This window comes from Melopsittacus undulatus, chromosome 2, assembly GCF_012275295.1.
Source record: "Melopsittacus undulatus isolate bMelUnd1 chromosome 2, bMelUnd1.mat.Z, whole genome shotgun sequence".
NCBI lineage: Eukaryota > Metazoa > Chordata > Aves > Psittaciformes > Psittaculidae > Melopsittacus > Melopsittacus undulatus.
Window position 1 is genome coordinate 58926892 of NC_047528.1, and position 25377 is coordinate 58952268.

The 25377-nt window shown below is 42.2% G+C and overlaps 1 protein-coding gene across 4 annotated transcripts in view; it reads right to left on the reverse strand.

Moving 5' to 3' along the window:
* CARS2 (cysteinyl-tRNA synthetase 2, mitochondrial) overlaps positions 1-23554 on the reverse strand; it is a 36004-nt gene extending 12450 nt beyond the window's left edge. For 2 of the 4 annotated variants that reach the window (XM_031045562.2, XM_005145255.3), the window contains exons 1-10: positions 22757-23109; positions 22624-22674; positions 18178-18295; positions 14124-14195; positions 13381-13486; positions 12569-12652; positions 9895-10024; positions 7873-8006; positions 5117-5184; positions 2407-2473 (exon numbers count right to left, since the gene is read on the reverse strand). In XM_031045562.2, the coding sequence (XP_030901422.2) occupies positions 2407-2473; positions 5117-5184; positions 7873-8006; positions 9895-10024; positions 12569-12652; positions 13381-13486; positions 14124-14195; positions 18178-18295; positions 22624-22674; positions 22757-22974 (1048 nt within the window). In that variant the 5' untranslated portion in view covers positions 22975-23109. Of the gene's footprint in view, positions 1-2406; positions 2474-5116; positions 5185-7872; positions 8007-9894; positions 10025-12568; positions 12653-13380; positions 13487-14123; positions 14196-18177; positions 18296-22623; positions 22675-22756; positions 23110-23469 lie in introns of those variants that run through there. The other 2 variants (XM_031045564.2, XM_031045563.2) reach the window with 2 other exon arrangements.
* Between the last annotated feature and the right edge of the window lie 1823 nt (positions 23555-25377).

The following is a 25377-nucleotide window of genomic DNA, read 5'->3' on the forward strand; positions in this document are numbered from 1 at the left end:
ATTCTATAAATATCACACCAGAGTTGATTACTCTGAAAAAGCACCATTTGCAGCCAGTGAAATATTGCTTCACCATTTTATGCCTGACCTCTGCACTAAGGTATAGCCAAACTACAGCTTGTAGCGTATTCCTAATCTCATCAGCACTGAGCATCACCTGTAGCTTCCACAGCAATCTCACCTCTGGTCCTACACACATTACAGCCAACTACTTTGTGCAATTACACAATGTTGCCCAGACACTCTTTAGAGCAGACAGTCTGAGCAAGGGGGCAGATCTAAGAGGACAGAAACAGCCAGATGCAAGACCTGATCTCAGTTCCATTAGCCTAAATCCCAAAGAAGCCTAAATGTTTAAACATACTTTCCGTATTATTTACCCCAGAATAACTACGGCATAAGTCTGTACTTGTGTTTGTCAGATTTTCCACTTGTGTGTAATTAAAAATCTGCATTATGGCCTCATTAACACCAGTTTTAAAAATTAAGCTTTACTTAGCTTCAAAAAAAAGACTTACGTACAGACTTTCGGAAAACAGTGAGATATTGAAAGCGATCATTTATATCCAACAAGATTACTCAACTGATTACCCTTGCTACAGGAACTCCATGAGGAATACCTGATGAAAGTTTATCCTGATGAAGCCTGTTTTGATTAAAGCCATTCTTCTTCCCCAATTCATGGCACTTTCCTCAGCCACCGCCTGCAGGCACTGCAAACCCACAGCACGGCACCAGCAAACCCAGCTCTATAAACCTCTACTGTACTCCCTGCTCCCTCCCTCTTTTGCATCATTGCTACATTATCAAATCACCATTATTTAGCACCACCAAGTAATTAAAGACCAGAGGGAACAAAATGTTACAGTTCACTCATGTTCACAAAATCACCGCAGCAGTGCTGGTGACCAACAGAGTGTTTTGGGACACAATCCTAATGCCTGCAGTGGGCTCACAACCCCTCCACTTAACTGCATAAAGCAAAGGCACTGCCATTATTTGCCAAGGCAAGTTTAGAAACTGCCAGCCATTTGCAGGACAAATACATATATACATATGATGGTGTTGTGTTAGCCTTTTTTTGTTTGTTTTAAACACACTCCCAAATGTTCCCAGCTGCAGCCTGGGAGCCATTTATGTGTACACAATGTATTTCATCTCTTGACAGAGACCCATCACATGTCACCATCCTGCTGCCTCACCCTGCAGTGGCAGTACACCCCACTGCCTGCCTCTCTCCTGCTCCAAACAGGGACTTGATCTGCAGCAAACTTCCCACCTGAATGTGCTCCTTCCTACCACGGTGGGGATCAGCAGGTAATAACCAGCAGTATCTTTACTACCCCAAGCTTCAAAATATTTCAGAGATACATGGCATTCCCAGTGCTTTCAGCTGCCTTAGGAGAGGGAGGCTCTACCAGGAAAATCAGAAAGGTGTCTCCTGCAAGTATCTAGAGTTATTAACAAGCAAAATACTTCTCAGTTCAGTGACTGCACCTCTATCAAGGCTTGCAAGCTGACAGACACTAGCAAAGCCACAGGACTTTAATCATGTCAGCTTTTCCACATGTCACAGTGCTAGAGGTGCTTCATCTGAGGCAGTTAGAGGCCCACTAAAGTAACACAGCAGGTGTCACCCTGTACTCCACCACATCCTTACCATGCCAGGATGGCCAATGGGCCACAGACAGCTAGGGAACTACCATATGCTTTTGGCAGACTGCCATAAACTGGTAGAAATGCTATGGAATCAATATTTTCATATTATATATGGAAACCTCCTCCAGTTCAAAGTAGCAACTGCCTGCTGGAAATATAACAGTGTAGACAGGGAAGCTGACCAAATCTCCCACACCTCTCCCCACAAGGAGTGTTCCCCAAGCCAAGATGATCATTAGGTTATTGAGGTGTAAGTGAGCTGCACTGCACCAGAGAACTGCTTGAACACTCAGTAATTCCACAGGACAAAGAATGATAACACAGCAGGGAGACAGAAAGTTATTCGCAAGCCCTTGTCATACCCTACAGGAATATGAGGCAAAGCTCTGCCTCGACAGATCTCAAAAAACAGCTGATCATATCTGAAATACAAGTCACTGCAACAGAGGCAAATCAGAGATGGAGGTAAGTCATTAACTGAAAGTGCAATTAACTGAGAATCGCAATTAACTGCGGCTCAGAAGGTATTTAGATGAATGACTGTGTACTGTGCTCAGTAAAGATGCTTTTCTACACAAGAACCAAAGAACAGCCCCTCAGAGCATTGCCAACCTTTTCACCCAACAGAGGGATACTGCAAGACACCACAAGGAGCGCTCATTCCATCACATCTCTGCATTGCCAGCTTGGGAAGCATGCGTGTGTGGAAAGGCATGTCTCAACAAATAACAGGGTTTTTTATCTCACCTGAGCTGTATCTGCTGCGCAAACAATACATCCTGAATTGATCCGATGAAAATTTCTTCAGGAAATCCTAAATTCCACCCACAAAAAGAAAGCTTTAGCAGTACATCAAACAATTACTTCAGGGGTTCTTGCACTCCCTTACACCAGTTTCATAGCATATTTCAGGCAAGCAAACATGACAACCGATCTTCATAGTTTAAGATACTGGTTTAAACACTGGTTTAAAGTCTAAACTAAGTAAGATTTAATTCCATATAAGACAGATGTGCATCTATACAAGACATAAACATACACACAATATCACATACAAGACAGTGAAAAGTACTTTGTAATTATGATCAAGCATACGTTGTACAAAGACCTTTGCAAAAACACCAAACTAAAATTAGCAAACTAAGACTAGGATACAAGCTTGCAGGAAAGTACAGGTCCTGAGTTTTGAAAGCTTTAAGGAAAAATAAAGATTTCTTGAAAAATAAAGCAAGTGTACCTCTTCTGCAGGATTAGAATACGCAAAAACAGGGAGCTAACAAAAAATAACTTCTTTTAATATTGCTAGAATTCACCTGTATTAATTATGAAACCTCATTAATTATACCCTAATATTTATCCAGCTTCACAAACAGTTTACTACAGGAAAGAGTAAATTATTACTATTTGTGTAATTTATACTAATAGTATAAAGAAATATTTAAATGCTTGGAAGGTACACTGGTAAAACATTCAACACTTCCAACTCTGCACTCAGCAAGGCTGGACACTGTGGCAGACTGACTGTCAACACTACATTCCTGCCTCTTTTTCTAATTTCCAGACTGCTGATGGTAAGTTTGTAACACTGAAGTGCCACTGAAACAGAAAATCATGAAGAAAAATCAACATAAGTGAGAAAATCTGGAAAGTGTAATTTATGTCCTTAAAGATGCATATTTCGAAGTCATCTTCTGCTACCAGACTAAACCAGCTTGAACACTGAAGTCACCCAGGTGCCAGCAACGTGCTGCCTCTCAAGTAAAACCAAAAATAACTGAGGCAATCAGGGCAAGCTAAATCAAGAAATAAACAGCGATACTGCTTGTTTCAGTGGGTGGGGTTTTGGTTTTGTTGTTGTTTGGTTTTGCTCTTTTAAATAAAATCTATGTAACTGAGTGTACCTATGGTGCCCAGGAGCTTTCCACTAACATACAGGGATAGAACAATATGAGCAAAGTACAGAAATAACTTCAAACTTGGCAAATGACCATCCAAACCAGACAAAAAGCAATTTGGCATTTTATTAAAACAGTACAGAGAAAGCATCACACCTCTTTCAAAGCAGGTTGCTCAGCCATGCATGACTGCAACATGCTTGACTTTGGAGGTCAGAATGAACAGGTATTAAAAAAAAAGGTCAGGGGGGAGAAATCAGACAAGGGGACAAAGGGCAGTGAAAACAGGGCAGCTGGATGTGGAGGGTGCAAGGTGATTCTGCCTGGGTGACAGCCTGGAATACAGGCAGCCAGCACCACAGGAAGGTCCTGGGTAGGCTTCCCATCTTTTGGAGTGTAAAAACTTCCACATAGGGCTTACTGTCAAGATGCAGGAAGGCTGTACAGGAAGAAATTTGTTGTACCAGACCAAAAGTCACTTACGGGGAAGGATTAATACTAGTCAGCCACGTCTAATGGCAGAAATTAAAAGCAGAGACCCACAAGGGAAGAGAGACAGACCTCAAGTTTTTGTTTTCTCAGCACAAAGAAGTCCCACTGCAGATGTGGAGGGAACATTTTTATATGTTACTTCTAATTGCATGCATTGCATCTGTGATCATCTCTTCACCCTGTTCATGAAATTACTGCGAAAACCATGAGCGATGGGTAATTTTCTTGGGGAGACAGGGCTTAATTGTACCCAGACAGCATCAGGAGAATTAAGAATAAAGCAGCTCACATTGAACTCCTTTTTAAAGGGATTTTAATTAAGTCTTCCAAGAGGGCAAAGGGGAACATATGTGCTGAAAGAGCTTCTCAAGCTTTGTCTAAAGGAAGGAAATTACCCACTTCTAGAAATAAGTGTCAGCCACTGGAGCCACCCTAGCACCAAGCACAGCTGTATCACACATGCCTAGCACAGAAACCCTGCTCGGGGCTACACCAAAAACTTTGGGATTCAGTAAGCCAGGATGTATTCACGTGGCTTATGGGTGCCAAAGACAAAGCTCTATGTGCCATCAGCAAGGTCACCGTAAAGGAGAATACAAGAGACCACTGGAACAGTGAAGTTGCAGGACACCCAATACTGATACTGTGTCCCATTTCACCTAAAGCAGAACAAAGTCTGCTCTTTTCTAAGTCCCAGAAGCATATGCACTATTAAGGGCAGTCAGATGAGAACCCATCACTATAGAATAGAATCACTTAGGTTGGAAAAGGCCCTTGATATCATCAAGTCCAACCACAAACCTATAATGCAGAAGTCTGGTACTGAGCACAAACGCTGCTCCTACAACCACTCTCAGCAAGATCTCATTATAAGCAAGCCCTGAGTCTGAGCAGGTTTCCTACATCTGGATCCACAATAACAGGTACACACACCAGCACTAGAGAAACACTCTGTTTCAGGCCTTTCTCTACAGCACAAGCACACTCTCCAAAGTTTTCTCAGAAGAAGGCTGTGATTAATATTTACATATTACAAACATACATTGCTTCAATTTACAGAAACAGATTACCTTAACCGTTATGTAGTTTTTTAATGACTTGGACATTTTTTCTTGACTTCCTTTAACATGCAAATGCCCTAGAACAAAAGCAAACAAATTTAATGAGGATAAATGAGCATGCTTCTGAATGGGGACCGTATGAGAAACTGCACTGAGACACTGGAAACGCTAGAGGCAGCATACACTGTGGTTCACATGCACCAACCATTTCAGTGCAACACGTAAGATTTTAATAGATTTGCTATGACAAAAAAAAAAAAACAAACCACAAAAACCACTCAACAAAAATCCCCACAAAACACCCCCTGACAAAACAGCACCAGCATGGGCAGAGACATCAAGTTAAAAAATGTCTCCCTTCAAGCAAGCAAACACTTCTCAGAACACTTCACAGAAAAGTACCTTACCTGCTACTCTTGACTATCCAGAATATTTTAAGACCTTTAAAGATCTTCCAATAATCTAATATTACAACATTCCTGAAACTCAAATTTTCTGTACTCACTACTGCTGGTGGCTGGTATTCTTTTTTTTTCATCCATAATTTTATTGTGCTGGTTCTAAATACCCTTACGTGTAAAATTACTTTTCTGCACATGCCCTATTTCTCCAGATTTTGGAAGACTAAGAAAAAAGGGAAGGGAAGGATGCAGCTATGATGCCCAATTTGAATTAGCTCATTTTAAAATGCAATCTCTGAGCATTGCTAGAGCTTCCAATAATCACATGGACTGTCAGTTTGCAGGGCTGTTGTACAGGAAAAAAGCGGTAAGTGTCTCCATCACATTTAGGAAAGTATGTAGAGCTTGACTTCAGGACTGAAAGCTTTCATTTGCTTCTCCTAATAAAAGAGTGATCCTGTAAATTACCAAGCACCCACAGCTAACACAATTTTCAGGCACTTAATAGCCTGCAGAATCCAGCACTTAATTAGACTTAGAAACAGATTTTAAAGCAGAAACCTTTCTTACTCTGTAATAGAATCATAGAATCATTGACATTAGAAAACACTTTTCATATCATCAAGTCCAGCCATTACCCCAGCACTGCCAAATCCACCAGCAAACCATGTCACTGAGGGCCTCATCTGCACAGTTTTTGGACACTTCCAGGGCTGGTAATTCCACCGCTTCCCTGGGCAGCCTGATCCAACACCTGACTGTTCTTTTGGTGAAGAAATTTTTCCTAACATCCAGTCTAATCTTCCCCTGGTGCAACTTGAGACTGTTTTGTCCTACCACTTCTTACATGGGAGAAGCCACCTCCTCACTCTATCCTCCTTTCAGGTAGTTGTAGAGAGTGATAAGGTCCCCTGAGACTTCTCCAAGCTAAACAACCCCAACTTCTCCTGGGAGAAGGAAAATTATTTTCTTATTTTGCAAAGGATCCTAAATATTGACTGACTCAACTTTGAGCAGCCAAGCTTAACATAGTTTGTGTTTTCCTAGTAATATACAGGTGACATCTGAATTTGAAATAATATTCTTCTTCAAGAGTTTCAGCGCTTAGAATGATTTCATTAAAGAATCACAAAATACAAGGATTTTCATAACTTTGGCTTGGCACTCTTCCCAGAGTACAAGTAATCTAAAAATAAAGTCCTTTAAGAAGATTTATCCCCAGTGCAGAGATTTTCTTCCTCTAATGGGGATTGCTCCTCCAATTCTGAGCCTGCTAAAATTCTGAAGTCTGTTTCCAGAATAAATTGTTTCTGAAGCTGATTCATTTGCCCTAAATAATTCACACTATCATCCTCCAGCAATTTTTTTTTTTTACTTAATGAATGTAATCTGTCAGCTCCTGGAGAATCTCAGTGTACAAATTGCCCTTGGAATCAAGTTTGGGATTTTTTCCCCTATTTTTTTTTCTACTTGTCTAAGAAGAATTGACTCCTCTTCAGTCAGCTAGTTTCAAAGAATATTTCTCCTGTAGTTTCAATGCTAAGCTTGAACAGCCAGATTCACTGTTTTTTTTTCAACAGACAGCTCCAACTGGCAGTAATCAGTGCATCTCAGTGGAAGCACAGCAAATTCCCTAGCACTTCAGGAGCAAAGCACACCCTGGAGGATGCACCATACTCTAGACAATTGCTATTGATTTGCAACAGGCTCTACACTGTGAACTGAAACTAGAATTCAATATTCATCCTCTACAATACAAATATATATATAAAAGGAAAGCTCAAGTAACTCCCAGGGTGTACCACAGGCGTAACTCTGCAGCTCTTAGAAAAGCAGCTCTAAGAGTTCACCAACACATCTTGCACAAAGTGTTGTTCAGCAAAAAGAGACATTGCGGACTTGAATGTGACTTTCTATCGATTTCAGCTGACCATCCAGAGCCACAATGACCACAATAGGAAGAACAAATTCCAAGGTTTTTGTCAATGGGAACAATGCTAGTACCATCAGACAAGGATGTAGTTTCAAAACACTGTACAGCACAAGTTTCACTGAAGCACTATCATGCATATTGTTCTACATAATGCCAGGCAGTACCATATGCTGAATACCAAGCAAGTAAAAGACACATTCATATAGTTTACTAAGGCATAGCCAGTGAGGTTAATTCTGAGGTAAGAGATGGGGTCTGTGACATCTACATGCTACACCAACAAATCACTCATACACCATAGAACATGTCACAGACAGGAACTTGGTCACTGTAGTAGACCATCTGTTTTCATAACATACAAAAGCCAAACCTAAAAAATCCAAGCCGTGGTATTTGTACAGGCCTTTCAGGTTGATTCATATTTTACTTACCAGAATGCAAAAAGTAATTCCCCCATTGTTCACACTGATGATACACCTCACACTGTGCGATTTCATTTTCATGATGAGGAAATGCAAGATCTATTCCACCAGTATGGATGTCCAGCTGCTTTCCAAACACTGCACTGTAACAATATTTTCCTGATCAGTAAGTAGGACACTACAAAAGCTTTTGTAAAAAGAAATGCAGAAAAGAATATAATGAAACAACATAAATTCAAGTGTACAGTTTAATGACTGCAGTTTTAAGGCAAGACTTTACACAAATCTTATAATAAAGCTGCAGCAAGACCCCTATCTGGCCACAATTAATTCTCGTTAGTAGGAGCAATTATTTTTCTAAGGGCAAGCTCCACATATACATGCATGTGGGTGTACACAGAGAAACAGTCTTCCTATGTGTCACATTAACAAGTTGCTCCTCATAGCTGGCTAGATATTAATACTTTTGTCCCTTTTGGGGACAAAACACCCTGGCTCACTATGGCTTTGCAGAAATTGTTGGGGCACAGGAAAAAAACAAGGAGAGATGGTAAGAAAGACTAGCTGTTACCATTTCTCAAGCTTATGCTCCTCTGCTTCCTCCTTTCTGCTCCAAACCCAGCTTAAGCACAGATCCTCCCAGGAGAGGCTCCAGCTCACACCTTCCCTTGCACCATCTACAGAGGAGCACTGGCCACCTGTAGTTTGCTCCAACAAAACCATCAAGTGCTGGGGAGAGATGGATCTGCAAAATGCTCAGCGGCAGGAGGGGCAAGCCCACCTCACCTCAAGGGAAGCTCTGGAGGGAGAGGAAATCAGACCCAAGTCACAGCAAGTGGTTTCCTTCTCCAGGGCTGCACTAGAGACCCACACCTTCCTCAGTGACCTTCCCAGGCACACTTCAAAGGCTTTTCAAAATTAGTTCACCAAGCTTAAAGTGCTTTGAGACTTTCAGCAAAACAGCCAGGTAAGCAGGTATTGCTTAAAATGTGTCCCTTCCAACCCTAACTACTCTATGATTCTATGTTTTTGTGCACTTCAGTTGCTTTAAAGAACTGTTTCACAGTGCTGAAACTATTTACAGACAGAAAGACACCCTTATAAATGCTTTTCACAACCTAGTAGTAATGACTAAAAACCCCAGGTGACCAGCAAAGCATATGAAAGAGAAACCTACAGCATCTGTTCCATCTGCTTTCAGCTTGAGTTGAAAACTTTAGTTACACAGGGCCATATCTAAGTAATTTGCAATTAGCTTCCAAAAACAGATCTAAGACTAATGTAGAACTAAGCACCACTAACAAGCTTCCACGAGAGAAAATGTAAAGTCTCTTTATTAAAAATACAAATGAAGTCATAAGTTAATAAAAGTAGGACAAAGTACTACCATCCTGTGGAGAAAATAAAGCTCCAAATTCAGAGCAAATTAATTTAAACCAACTACAAGCAAAATGCTACTACACTCAGTTCACATCATGCCCACAGAATTTACTCCCACAGAGAAATGAGAATATTTCATACTTTGGCTGACTTCTAAAGAAAGCTGAATAATGCACAACTGCAGTTAAGGCCAACAAGACCTTATGCACTCAGGCCACAAGACCTTATGCACTCACTGGAGTCAGGATGGATTCCCATACCTTGTCCTTCTGACATAGCACCATGTGCTGAACTAGGTCTTTAGTTCTACTAAGTCCAGTAGAGTCTGCAACAAGTGGAACAGAGGCAAATGAAAGAGGTACTATAACCTTCACTAAAACTTTGGTTACTCCATTCAAGTTGAAGACTTGCTAATCAACTGTGTGATCCTGCATGCCGTACTTTAAGAACAGGGTTTCTCTCAAGAAAAGGTGCCAGAACCCAGCAAGATAGCTATGACACTAAGGTGGAGCAGTTTGGGGCACAATTGCACAAAATATTATCAAAACTGGTGTTCTACTGATCAGAAAAATCACTTTCAATACTGCTGCTACCACTGTACTGTGATCAAAAACAAAAACCAGCACTAGACTTAAAAGCCAAGAATCTGACCTCGATATTGTAGAACACTCTATGTGCCATCCAGGTCTTCCTTTTCCCCAGGGAGAAGTCCAACATAGCTCTTGAGGTTTAGCAGCCTTCCACAGGGCGAAATCTTTAACATGTCGTTTATCAGTATTAACTGCCAAGAATAAGTGAAATGTTAATGAGATATGCCTCCAAAAAAATGAAAAAAAGAAAATAAAAAAGGCAAAAAAAAGCAAAAAAAAGGAAAAAAAAGGCAAGTGGAAATGTATTTAGTGAATTACTCGGATTTTAACCTCTTTTGCTCAACTTCTTTTCCTGCAACTTTCCCCCCTTACATCGGGTTTCCATTTTCTCAATCATTTGAAAAAAAATATATAGTATGCTGAATTAGATTTCTGCAGGCTAAAAAGATGGGCTCAAGATTCTTCAGTCATCCTCCCTTTTAGTTCTTTTGGCCTTCTCCAGTTTTACATCATTCATATAGTTATTTATCAGTTTCCCAGAATAAACAGCCTGTACTGCAGCAGGAAAGGCAACAAAGCAACCTAAACCAGAACAGGGTTCTGAACTCTGCATTTTTCTTCTGACAAATACATGATGTCACATTTGACTGGTACAAAACAGTACATCAATTTGGCTTGAACGGATCCAGCTTGGCAACCAACTTGCAGTGTTTTAAGTTCCCTTATTTAACACCTCTCATCTGATTTATCAGCAGTTGACACTAGATTTACTACTTTATTTATTTCAGACTTATAGCAAACTCAAGGTATATCATTGGGTCTGAACTTATCCCTGGAGCATTACAGTATCAACACATTTTAATGATGATTCACAGCTATTTTTGGAGATCTATTAGATGGTCATTTTTCTTGAGCCATTCTGCTTCTACTTTACTGATATTACACAGAGTCAGTTTTTATTCAGAATGTCATGCAATATTAAGGGAAGCACATTACAAAAATCCATTACACCTGCTTCATCATTCAAAATTGATAAGAAATAAAGGGACAGAAATATAACTCTAGTTTTATCCACTGAATCTTCATCTTGGCTCTTCCATCAGTTTGCCGAGCTCTGGCTGACCAGTATCTGTTGACTCCTTTCCTCTTTTGCCTTGAGCATACTGCCACAAAAAAAAACCAAAACAACCCTACTTTTCTTGGTTATAAGCAAAACAACAGTTAAAATATTTAGAAATAACTGTGAATTTAGTTGTAAGTCACTTGAGAAGAAACAAGGTAAAACAGGTAATCAGTCACAACTGAAGCTGGAAGGCACATCTGGAGATTGTCTAGTCCAACCCGTGGCTCAGAGGAGGCTCAGTTACAGCAGGCTGCCCAGAACTGTGTCCAGTTGGGTTTTTAGTATCTCCAAAGATGGAGACTCCACAGCCTCTTTGGGAAACATGTTCTTCTGTTAACCATCCTCAGAGTAACAAAGTTTTTTTTCTAAGCTTTAAATGCAATTTCCTGTGTTTCAGGTTGTACCCACTGCCTCTTGTCCTGCCACCAAGCACCACTTGAGAGAAGACTGGCTCCATCTTCTTTATTCTCCCCATCATATGTTAGTACACACAGATAAGATGCCCTTGACCCTTCTCTTCTCCAAGCTGAGCAGTCCCAACCTTCTCAGCCTTTTCTCATGTGAAAATGCTCCAGTACCTCCACTTCATTTGTGGCCATTAGCTGGGCTCTCCCTAGCATGTCCATGTCTGTCTTATAGTGGGGAGCCCAGCATCAGACCCAGATTCCAGGCACATCTCACCAGTGCTGAGCAGAGAACTATCACCTCCCTTGACCTGCTGGCAGTGCTTTTTTCCAGTACAGTCCCGGAAGCTGTTGGCTGCCTTTGCAGTCAGTAACTGCCTCTGAATAACTGTCAACAAAACAAATTCCCTCTGTGAACTGTAATGCTGAAACAACTCCAGAGAGGGGCTGTGAGAAGTTTCTGGCTGCAATTCACCTGAGCATCAGCCTGCCAGGCATTTTCAGTAACTGCAAATGGATTTTTTCAATGAAGAAATATTGAACATCAGCATGCAAAAGGATGCATGAGACCTGCATCAAATTTTCAGGGCAGAGACCTGATCAGACCTAACTTTGGGAAACTACCAAGAGGCTCAACAATCCTGCTGAGCAGCCAGACAACTGCAGAAAAAAAACCCCACAGAACCTAGGGTATAAGCAACAGATTGCTCATCCTCACACAAATAGGCTGCTTAGAAGTAGTCTGGTAATCTAAGTTATAGTAATAATGAATGAAGCACATTCATCCAGTTATCATGAATCAAAGGAGTACAACTGCCCAAACAGTAACACAACAGATGAAGTTTCCCTGCATTTACCCTTGAGTATCTCACTGCTAGTTTGTGCAACAGCTGAGACCATTACATCACTATGAAATTTATATGTACCACTCCCAAGTATTAAATAATTGGTTAAGAGTCCTAATTGTTCTAAGGTACCAGAACAAAGGTACAGAGGGAGCCAACCATAAAATGAGACCAAGTTTCCTCTTGCACTGCCAACAGTGAGTGCCTCAATAAATAATTATGAAAGCAATGTAGTCCTAATTAACCAAGAAGTTGGATATACACAACAGGTTAGAAAATTGTTCCAAAATGAAAATTTACGCATAAATACATTACAAGTTCAAACGATACATTAATACAAACAAGTTGGTGCCAAGAACTTACCTGCTTCATCTTGGGTATCAGAAGAAACAGTAGTTAATACTCCATATCTTTTTCCCCAAGATTTAACATCAAAATAAACATTGCCTAACAGAAAACAAATGTTTAGTGTTATAGCAAAGATGTGGCACAATCATGAGGAGGAGAGAACGCTTCCCTGAAAGCAAAACAAAATGCCCTTCAACTTCCTTTTTATTCCAATTTAGAAATTCAGAAATAGTAGCAGATGTTTTCACATTACCAGCTTTTCAGTAACCTCACTGTATGTGCTCAATCTGCATATAGGATAGCATTGTATTCTGCACATTTCCCCAGGTTCTCCCCTGCCTATACACAAACAGCAATCTCCCTGATTGCAGTGCAGCCTACTGCTACTCCAGTTACAATGCACTCAAATCCTTCTACAACCACCAATTCTACTAGTAAAGAAATAAAATAAAATAAAATCCACATATCATGCTTTGCAGGCATATTTTTTTACAGCACATAGGAGATAATCTCCTCCTGTTTAGAGCTAAGAGGTTCCCCCAGCTCTCTTGCAGGACCCAGGCCAGGACTTCCCCACAGAGACTTAGACAGCACTTCATTACAGTGAACAGTTATATTAATTGATAAGCTACATTTAACTTAGAAATTGCGAAACAGTTGTTCTGCCCACTCATGTCATCACAAACAGGTTGCTGACACCCAGTCTGCTAATCAACAGCAGGAAAGCCTGGCACAGGGTATCTCATCTGATCCCAAATCAGGATTACTAGGAGCACTGATTTCCTGGACATATGCTGAACAAGGAGTTGCCTTGCTGTAAGTCTTACCTTGTGAGGTTGCGTAGGCTTGGCCATTAGCAATTACTGTTTCTATAAAGGAAATTATCTGAGGAATATTTTCAGTCACTCTCATATATACTGTAGGAGGAAGGACCTTAAAGAAAAACACCTCATTAGCCTGTAAGAAACATACTGCCAACAAGCTCCCCCGCTCTAGGAAACAAATTTTAATGCACACTCTCCTCAATTTCATCTTTTTTTTAAAAAAAAAAAAAAAAAAGCAAGTAAACTGAAATGGCACAAGCAGCATTTAAGATAATACCCAGAAGGAAAAAAAGAAAATGGTGGAAAAATTTTCTCAGTGCCTTGCTCCCTGCTTCTGACACACAAACAGTTTGGACAAGGAGCAAAGTCACCCTAAGCCAATGAAAGAATATTACATGTTTCCTATACTTATATCAGGCTATTTCTGCATTATAGTAAATATGTATTGTCTGTGAACCAAGACTAATTGCATGAATAAAAACCACAATTGTGTTGCTAAAGAAATTTAATTGTTTCATTCCAAAGGCAGGGTTTGCTTCTCCCCATTTCCTTACTCAAAAGGTGTGCAATGTCTTTCCAGAAGAATGAAAAAGTAAATTGGTACTCCCAAATCCCAGGTTTCTAAGCAACACTTCATCAAACAAGCAAACAAATTTCTTTTTTCAAATCAAATTGTCAAAATCACATTCCTTACCAAAAGAACTGCTTTAAAATGCTATAAAATTTAGAGGCTTGAGTATCTGTACCTTTAAGGCAGCCATATCTTGTTTGAAGTCTTCTTCATAAATACGAGCAAGAGCTACTGGTGACATATTCATCTGAAAGAGAGAAGCTGATCAGTAAGTCATAAATCAAAGTAATAATATAAAATATTGCAATCTTTTATCAGACAGAATTATCTAATTGGAAGACTTACAGAACCCCCAAGATAAAGAGTCAGAAAGGCTTGTTGCTCTTAACATCCATGGGGAGGAGATGCAAGTTATATGTAGCAAAAGTAGTACTTCATTTACACTTCTGAATTCCAAAATATTAATACATATCTTTTAGGAGAAAGAAACCAATGATTAAAATAATAAACTCCTTCCCTCTCCCATTAATTTCTTCTTGAGAGGGTTTCCATTTCCAGTGACAAGGTATACTACTATACACAGGATGGGAAATTCAGTAAACTCATTAGCAGGGGACAATGAACCACCTACATGTCAGAAAGACAGACCAGAGATTTGCAGGATGAGACATTAATTTTCAGTGATTAAGAAAAATAGGCTATTTCAGCTGATCATGGTTACTCATAGATCTCAGTACAATCAGGGGAAATGAACCGAAAGTCAGTCCCACACTTAGCCAAGTGTGGCACTTCTCTACCACCTTCTCCAGATTTCTCAATCACAAGGCAGCAAACAGGAACAGGAATCCTCGCACATGCAACGAGAACATGCAACCCGAAAGGAAAGAGACAACCTGCATGAGACGACATACTTGTTCTTTGTTGGTGACATGGACGGTGGGATTGAGTGCGCCCTCAGCAAGTTTGCCGATGACACCAAGCTGTGTGGTTAGGTTGATAACACTGGAGGGAAGGAATGCCATCCAGAGGGACCTTGGACATGCTTGTGAGGTGGGCTGATGCCAACCTCATGAAGTTTAACCATACCAAGTGCAAGGTCCTACACCTGGGTAGCAGCAATCCCAGGCACAGCTGCAGGTTGGGCAAAGAGATTCAGAGCAGCCCTGTGGAGAAGGAGTTGGGGGTGTTGGGGGATGAGAAAATGAACATGAGCCGGCTTCAGTGTGCGCTCGCAGCCCAGAAAGCCAACTGTATCCTGGGCTGCATCAAAAGGAGCATGACCAGCAGGTCAAAGGAGGTGATCCTGCCCCTCTACTCTGCTCTCATGAGACCTCACTTGGAGTATTGTGTACAGTTCTGGTGTCCTCAACATAGAAAGGACATGGTACTGTTAGAAAAGTCCAGAGGAGGGCCACAAGGATGATCAGGGGACTGGAGCACCTTTCACATGAAGACATGTGGAGACCGTGTTCTCACAGGAGAATGGATATTTGGTACATGAGCTCTGAATAACTCTGAAAGATATAGCAAGGCTGTGGGAGGCCCAAGGAAGCTTAAGCAAGCAGGATAAGAAGAAGCTGTAATTCACTGAGTTATGAGAACTGTGGACTGTTGGCAAGCATTTGAGGTCAAGTTCTCACACCTGTGCTTAACCAATTATATGTTAGTCACTAAGGGTCTTCAAGACAAGTATCCAATCATGATATGCCAAATTGCTGTAGGTGTGTGTAAGTAACAGTATATAAGGAGTTAATACTTTGCAATAAATGGCTTTTTGTCTGATCATATTGATCTCTGACTGAGTCCTTTCCACGGCAAAGACAGCCTGAGAAAGTTGGGGCTGTTCAGCCTTTAGAAGACAAGGCTGCGTGGAGACCTCATAGCAGCCTTCCAGTATCTGAAGAGGGCCTACAGGGATGCTGGTGAGGGACTATTCATTAGGAACTGTAGTGATAGGACAAGGGGTAATGGGTTCAAACTTAAACAGGGGAAGTTTAGATTGGATATAAGGAAGAAATTCTTTCCTGTTAGGGTGGTGAGGCACTGGAATGGGTTTCCCAGGGAGGTAGTGAATGCTCCATCCCTGGCAGTGTTCAAGGCCAGGCTGGATGAAGCCTTGGTGATATGGTTTAGTGTGAGGTGTCCCTGCCCATGGCAGGGGGGTTGGAACTAGATGATCTTAAGGTCCTTTCCAACCCTAACTATTCTATGATTCAGAAGAGGCCAGGGCTTGAAAGATCTACAACAGCAAAACCTACCCTAGTGAACAAAAGCAGGTATCAAAGCGTTTCAAATGTGAGCTTTTACATTTTCTCTGAGGAGAACCTACTGCACAGAAAACAACATACTGTCAGTCTCTCCAGCTTGCAGATAACTGAATCATTAACAAAATAAATCCAGTTTCATCACTTCTAATTACTGAAGCAGCTTTAAGGGGTTTGAGTTTTGGAGCACAGGTGGGTACCACTACTGGGACAAGCTCCTGCACAAGGCAAGATACAGGCAAACCAGATGCTCATCAGCAATGAAACCAGGAAGATGGTCAGCACTAAGAAACAAAAGTGTGATTCTGCCTACAGACTAGGAGTGCTCTTTCAAACCCCAGTAACAAGACTCATCTCCCTAGATGCTCAGCTGCTTCTTTGATCAACAGAAGACAAGAGACAAAAATGCCTGTAGGAGGAAGATGGGGAAACTCCTCCCCTACAGATGGACATTCAAGACAGAGACTCATCTGTCTCTCTCAAAGGATTACCAAGAGTGTGCAGCATGCTCATCATAGATTAGATGTTGAACTTGCAGGTTTTCCCTACATGAATCCCATCAGAGGATGGAGAACAAGTTCAGGCATGTTGATCCTACCACTATAATGATTCAGTTACAGATGTCCCAGTAACAAAGTCAGGATATTGAGGTAGAGGCCTTGGCCACCCAAACAGTGTGCAGAGCAGAATAGGCATTTAAAAAAAATTCACAAAAAAGGAATGAAAAAGATTACTTCATGCAACCAAAGTAAATTAACACAAATTCTTTTAAAACGTGTTATTTCTTCCTCCTAAAACATCCCATAACATCCCTCCTAAAAATCCCCGTAACATTCTGACAACAGAAAAAAAAATCTTAAAATGCACACATACAGATTTAAAACACCTGGGGGGTTTTCACGTGGGGCTTATTGATTTAGTTGGGTTGGGTTTTTTGTTGAGGTTTTTGAGGGGATGGGCCTTGTCTCTTTATTAAATCATCTTAGAAAACTGCAAGTAATTGGACTAAGGGAGCACACGTGTATTTCTACAGAAGCAGTGAGCCAGTATTCATTTCAATGCAGCACCCTATATTTAACTGCAGTAGTAACTGTTTACTTAGATTAAGTAAAAGTGACAGCTGTCAAATTCTCTGGCTCCAAGAAAAGCTTGCAACTGCAATCTGATCTAACACACTCATTTATGATCCATAGACATGAGTTACAGATTCTTAAAACAAACAAACTCAAAATGCAGAACAGAACACAGAATACATTCTTCAGTGTTTCAGGATCCAGAAAGCATTTAAAAAGGAAAAAAAAAAAAATGGAATAATCATTCACCAAGATCAGCTGGTGGCAAAGGTCTGATTAAAATCCAACTGAGAATCACTTACAGTCCAGGTCTTATCAAGACTTTCTCCGATAATCAGTGGCACCTTCCATGTAGGTAACAAATTCTGACAAGACTGATAAAGCTTTCCAAGGCGTTGACATTGCAGCTAGGTGGTGCTCAGCACCTTGCAGGAACCACCCTCAGCCCTGCATGTGGCAATGCTGCCTTTAATGATAATAACACAACACTTCTCCAGAACTGACAGAAGGCTCCTGGCTGTTAAGTTTTTTGTTGCTTTGGGGAAAAGGTACCTTTCACTCTTCTGAGGATTCACCCCAGCTTTCTGTTCCCCACTGGCCTCCTAGGCAGAGGGCAAGGGTAGGAGGACCCTGGCCACAGGTGCTGTAACATAGTTCTCCCACCTCTTTCCCCCAAAGAACTCTGCACCCTTTTACCCCCACCACCCAGCCCTGCAGACTCCCAGCCCCATTAGAGCCACACGAGGGGACCAGAAATCTCAACATTTATCATCTACTAATTAAAATAAGCAAAACTCATCAAAAAAACCCAAACAAACTCTGTATAATTTTCCTACGTAAGTAGCTGTAGAAAATATCAAAAGTTTGGGTCAAAACTGCAGCACACACCTACCTCACTGGCTCTTTTTATTATCTTGTCATCTATGTCTGTGATCCCCATCACCATGATAACTTCAATTCCAAAAAACTTTGTCATTATCCTTCGAATTATATCAAACCTAACGTAGGAGCTAGAAGAGAGAAGAAAAAAATAAAAAATCAAAACCATGAGCTTTTAAACATGCAGTATTAAGAACAAACAAACAAAAATAATCAACAGCACTAACAGCCACAGGGATAATCGAAATACCCCAATACTTGGATGAATGAAAAGGTCTTAAGTGCATAATGTACTTTTCCAGCAGCAGCTACCACCCACACAAAAGTCAAGCAAATTTCCCTTGAACTGGCCTACCCTCTTCTGGCATTAGTGACACATTACATCAAATTTTCTGAGGGTTTTATTTTGTTGCACCTCTTCATTCAAGTGCTGAAGTGCACTGGAAGGTACACGCGGGCCACGAGACTCTCTCAAAGCAGCAGTATGAAATAAGACACACAGATCAAATACTTTAGAAACACATCCCTCAGGCTTTCTATATTCTAACAGGTTTTCAAAAGCCACAGGGCAGAAGAACAGGGAGAAATAAAACAAGGTGCAAATGAACTTTGCTTAGGGTTGAGTAACAACTACAGCTGCCAGCCACCAATAAACTATTTCATTCACACACCACTACAGATCTTTCCTGATAGCAAAGAAGAGTTGTGCTGTGGGTTATTTTGCTTTGTTTACACCTGAGAATAAATCCTCAAAATTATGCCAGCTCTTTGCCACAAACCAGAAGATTCAAAGCTGATAGACTGAAGTACATACAACTGCACAGGGCTGTGGAAGCCCCATATTCTACTCAGACTCTCCACTTACAATTCTCAAAACATACTTTGACTGAGTAAAACCCAATTACTAGGTGAGAAATCAGGTAGTGATTAGAGGTGCTGTGTCTGCCCTGTAAAGTGATGAGAATCCTCAGCCTTCACTTGCTTTGGAGAAAACAAGAGCCCAAAGGAGACTCACAGACCTACAGGTTCCTATTTCGCTCACAGCATCACACGAACTGTGAATCCCATGGCTGTGAGAGCAGAGAAGTACAAGTAAATACTGGAAATGGATTTGCATCCTTCCCCCTAGCTGCAGGGACCAGGTGGCACTAAGATTCACATTTATGGATGTGCAGTATCTTGATGTTTGATGAAGAAAAACACTTTCCATTGTTGTCTGCACTATGCCCATGTTGAAAACAGCTTTTTGAAAGCCATGCTGCCAGGAACAGTTTTTAATGAACACCAGCTCTCTGGGAGTAAGGTTCATCTAATGTGGCAACATGATTCCACAAGAGTATTAGATCAGTCTTTGGACCCTGTTCAGAGGAACAACGCCAGGATCAAAAGCTTGTTATTAAACAGCCCTGCAGTTGTAGTTGCCAGAGCTGACACAAATTTTGCATGGATCCCTCTCCTCTGATCTTCCAAATGAATTGATAGAAGCAGCACTGCAAAAGTCAGAGCAGAACTCCTGACACCTCAGAAAGTAGGGTTCTTACCTCTTCAGGACTAAAAAAGGAAAAAAAACCTGACAGTCAGAATCAGGGGGATGACAGAGCAGGCACAAGGGACTGAATTAAATCTTTTCTCACACTTGGTTTTACTCTTATTTCCAAACATTCAGCCAGGAGACTGGATGCCAACCAGGCTACAGCTCACGCCAGCAAGATCAAGCCCAGTCTCAGAACTGAGGGAAAAGATGGCATTATCTGCCTGTCTGATTCTTTTCTTGATACAGAATGAGTTTTGGATGTTGCACTGAGGCACCTGTTTTGAAAGCTAGAGGCACAGATTACTAGAGAAAGTTGGATTATTTAGAGAAATAAGAAATACTTGTGGAGGGGAAGGAGGAAGGGGAAAAAGCAACAACGCCACTATTTTCAAATTCTTCTCAAGGATCTCAAGCTCATTGCCATTATGCTGTGCTTGCAGCAAGTCAAATGCAAGAAGGAAGGGGGAAAAGGGATTCTAGTAATAGCATGTTGCAAGAGTACAACAAAATTATATTTTACAAGAGCAGCACAGCAGCAACAACCATTAACTCTATTTGACTTCATGCTCTTTCCCAGTGCATCTCCTGTAGACCTTCATCAGCAGGATGCGCTTCAGCTGTGCTTACCAGAGCTCTACAGCTGGACATAACTACTGGGGAAAAAACACATAATCATTGCTAAAAACCCATATAAAATCAAGAGTGCTCCACCATCTTTATCAAATCAGCCAACCAGCAGGATGTCACCACTGATGTGTGCAAGACCAAAGACACTGGTAAGGAAGAGCCAACTCCTCACACACAGGAGGGCTTAACTGATGAGAGGAGAGGAAGGTCTTCAGTGCAGGTACCTTGATGCACAGCAGCACTACAGGAAACAATACATGAAGGTGAGGACAAGGTAGCAGAAAGAATATACCACTGCTATTTATCTGCATGATACACCCCTCCAGAGGCAAGATTCAGTCGTAAATATTCTGTCTTAAACCAGTAAGTGAAGCGGTCAAACCCAGATGACACAGATGTAAGGCAAACCTCACATGAGGAAAACTTGAAATTTGTAGCTTAGAAAGAGTAAGAGGACATGAATGAGAAGAACAGTCAGAGAGAGCCTTTAATCAAAAGAGTCAAGGTAGGAGACCAAGGAGAACCACTGGCAAAACCAGACATTTAAAAGCCAGAGAGCTGCAAGATCAAAAGGTGAAGTTCTCCGGATCTACAAACATTGTGCTGTAGATCCACTATACCACTTAGGACAGGAAGACTTCTACAATTCCCTCTCTTGTTACACAACATCAGGATGGGCCCTACCATACTACAGAACCTCAATTAAGTGATGAAGCAATTTATTAGTATCTTTTTATACAGTTGCTCTCAAGTGATTATTTTTAGTGATAAACATTTCAAGGTAAATTGTAAGATAGGCTATATTACACTGTATTACAGTAACTGTAGATTTAAATGCACAAGTTGCTATAACCTTTTTTTAAAAAAAAAAAAGTTCCCCTGAAGGTACTAAGTGCAAACAGAATAATTCAAGATACCATTTTCTGATTCAGTGCTAAAATATCAGATTAATTTTCTGCTAAGACTGGACAAAAGCAAAGAGGAAAAAGACATCACCACATACACACACAACACTACAGCAGCATTTAAGGTGAGGTTGCCAACTATATTTTCATATGTTTAGTATTCTGAAACTCCCCTTTTACAGAAAGAAGCAGCAGTTGTGCAGTACTGCAATGGCTCAACATTCAGCAAAATTCAACACAAGTTTCTGAATGAAGCCAAGACAGGACCAGAAGCTGTGGAATCCCCTGCGCTAAAATGGAATTACTCAAATACACAGCGCCTGATCTTCACACAGATGACAGTTATCTGAGAAACTCCTGCTCCTCTGAGGAGCCAAATGCATCTTGTTCTTTTAAGAATTAGGGGACAGGAGCTTAGGAGCAGCTGAGCTGCTGCAATTCCCCTTGACTTCACAGGAAGCAGCAGGCAGCCTGCTGCATGTCTTCTCATCAGGTGCATCAGTGTAAAACAACTGGCAACAACCTGCCCTGGTGTATTTAAAGTACTTTTTTGAAGTTACTTATAACGAAGCTAGTTTAGTAATTATCCTAATGACCTATGAAAAAAAATACTGTGCTGTTCGTTTTGTTTGTTTTTTTTTTTTAATGAAGTAAGCCACTCAACTGTTAGTATGCCAAAAGGCCTTTCTGAGCTTTAACAACACATTCCAGGGAAGCAGTGGACTCCCCAATGATGGACTCTTGTAAGATTCAGCTGGACGGGGTGCTGGGACATCTAGTCTAGGTCAAGTTTTGCCTAGAAAGCTTGGACCAGATGATCCCTGACATCCCTTCCAACTTGGTATTCTGTACTTCTATGACTGAACAGATGTGTTTATCAGTAAACACTTGAAAGCACCTTTTTAATTGTCAACCCTGAACAGCTTTACCTTGGTGCCAACACCTTGTCTGAACTAAATCTGAAGCAAAACTTTAATTTCACAGAGTAGAGGCTCCAGGATCCCAGCTCCTCTGCACAAGAGCTGATAAAACGTGCAACAACTCACCCTGCCTAGCAAAAAAAAAAATGCATGTTCTTAATACCTTCCACCCCACTACTGCATCTCTGCCTGGCATTACTTGCACCAACAGCGCCCTCCATACTTCCTGAAGTCGAGAGGGAGAAAAGCCAAACACACAAACAAGAAAACAAACAGTATTTTTTCCTTTATGCAGACCAAGAGGCAAAGGGCCGGCAGCTCCCAGCGGGGTCTGAGCCTGTCACCCGGACACCGGCTGCTCAGTACCGAGGCAGGCCTGGCGGTACCCACACTCCAGCTACCGGGCTCCCACCCGCAGTGTGGCCGCACAGGACGAGACCCCACTTTCCGCCGTGACTCAGGAGGCGACTCACCACGCGTGCCCAAGGTGTGCATGGTCGTACACTGTCGGCCCGCAGCTGTACCTGCGGAGAGGGGAGGCAAACCACACCGTCACCTCTGCCCGGCCACCCAGGTAACCCCCGCCCGCCCGCCGCAAGGCGCTACCAGGTCGCCACTCGGTCCTTGGCAAGTACGAGCGACTCCTTGGTCCGGCTGCGGCTGTTGTAAACCACAATCCCGCTGTCCCGCCCCACCGGCGGCACCCACTCCCGCCGCCGCGCTGCGCTACAACACTGTCGCGCTACCACCTTTCCACAGCCGGGGCCGGGCCCGAGGCTGCACCGCCGGGCCACAACCCCTACTGCTCCCTGCAGCATGGCCATGGCCACAGTCCCCGGCCGCGGGCGGAGGGGCGGAGAACCGGCGGCTCCGCCCCTCAGCGGGGAGGGGGCTGAGAGGAGCGGGCACAACCCGCTGCGCCTGTCACCGCGACACCCTGCACCGCTTGTGCCGGGAAACAGCAGGCGATCGGGGTAGCTACAGCCGGCGCGGCAGGAAGAGGAGGGGCCTGCGGGTAGAGGCGCGGCCCGGTCCCAACGGGTGGCTCCACCGGCTCGCGCCAGGCCGCAGGGTCGCCTTTGCTGCTGCTGGCCCGGCCCGGGCGGAGGGAGTTATTGGAGCGGCCCCGGGGTGAGTGCGGCGGGCTGGGGCGCCGAGGGTGCGGGGCTTGGGGCTGGCCGTGCCCTGCTTTAGTTCGGCGGGGCAGCGCGTACTCAGCCCCTTGCCTCTGCGTAACCGCGCCGGAACCTGGTTGCTTCTTAACGAGGTTTTAGTGGGGGTGTCTGTAGGGGAGAGGTGATAATTTAGCGAAACGATACCTGCTGTGTCAAGTCAGTTCGGTCAGACGGGGAGTGAATCTATTTCACACTGCCTTTCAGGTCAGAGAACAGCAGGCAGCCCATCAGCTCCTGCAAGAAAAACGTGGTGAGACATTCCCAAGCTGGACTTAATAAACACTTTTGCACCTTTCTTACTCTTAAGCACCCATGTAAAGTCCTACCTGGCCTGGTCACATCATTGCAGAAATGACATGAAGTGCTGCTCAGGTACTCACTGAGGTTCCTTGGGCTTCAACTAGCTGATGGTCAAGGTTTGCTTCCTTTCCAGTGCCAGGATAAGCAAAGAGTGTGTGCTTTCTGATGAGGCTTCTGTCATCTTATTGTGGAACTTTTTTCTTTCTTTCTTTCATAGCATAGTTAGGAAATGGAACTTGACTACCTTGATCTGCTTTGGAAATTATGAGCTACTTGACTAGAGTGAATAACAGTGTAACGGAACAGACATAAGGGTGTCATAAGTCCTTTTTAACTAGCATCTTGTTTCCAAAAGTAACCATGAGTGGGTACCAAGGAAACAAGGAAGAACTCCACAGGCATATATAATATTTTCCTGGCTATTCTCCCCGCTTACAACCAGATGACATCCTCAGCCGAATGCTTTGGGGTTGGTGTCCCCCTAAGTCTTTTTTACCCTCTATTGGTAGATTGCTCTACCATTAGATTCCGTGACCTCTGTGACTTTGCATCAACTCCTGCCTTTGGCATCAAGTACCACAGGTCTACCACCATTTTTAGGAAGCATCTTCCTGGTACATGTTGAAGTTGGGGCCTGGTAGCACCAGCAGCAGCCACCCTTGATCTTGCATGAGAGGAGACAGTGACTGTCAGTTCCAGCACTTACTGTCTGCCTCCACATGAGCCTCAAAAGAGGCTACTCAGAGCAGAGCCTTTCCCAGCCTCCCAGACCACTGTGTTTACTCACCTGCAAAAGCATCTTGCTGATCACTTGGGAGGAAGGTAATGCAGGGTGGTGGCAGCTTGTTGTGAGTGGATGCTGCAGGGAACAGGTCTGCCTGTGGTGACATGCCTCAGAGAAGTCCTTGCATTGCTTCCTCTTCTATCTACCAGGGACAGGTTTGATAGCTTTTTCTTATGTGTAATATGAACATCTAAAAGCATTGCTTGTACATAATAATAGCTGTCTGTCTGCATCTTAGTTGATTTTAGTGAGTATCAGGTATAAAGCACTACCAGTGATAAATGTTTCCTTCTTAATATGCACTTTCTACAGTATTTTTCATTTAATGATCTTTCTGACTGAACTTATCTTACGGGTTTGCTAATTTGAGACTAGCTAGGATGAAACTGAAGATATTCAATAACCTTTGTAAATGTTTGCTTCATGTGTTTCTCAGGAAGCTTCACAAACCAATTATTTCAGTTTCCATAGTGAGCTGGGTTTGATGTCTTTGCCGTTCAACATGTATCCTGTTAGGAGTTGTCATTAACTCCATTGTCTTCTTTGTTCTGCATGGTGCCAAGCACTTTGACAGAGCCCAAATCAAAACTAAGTATCCGTGGATGGCTTTTAGCCTTAATTCCAGGTTTAGCTGGCATGGATGAAACTGCCAACAGATAGAAGAATGCAGGAGCTTTTTATTTCCCTCATGTTTTCAGAAGGCTTAGTGTCTATGTTATCCAGACTGGCTCTTAGCACTTAGTCCAGAAACCTCTATGTGCTGCTATAAAACATTATTTTCTGAGGGTAGGAAAGGCTACAATTACTAAATGTCCAAAATAAATAGTTAACATCGTTCACGCTTGAGATTTGTTTTAATGCAATAAAACAAATTCAGTGGAAAGTATTCCACAGGCATTGAAATACCAAAATAATATAATTCCAGATGAAAAGCAATACTAATCCTGATGGACTGGAACAATAAATTG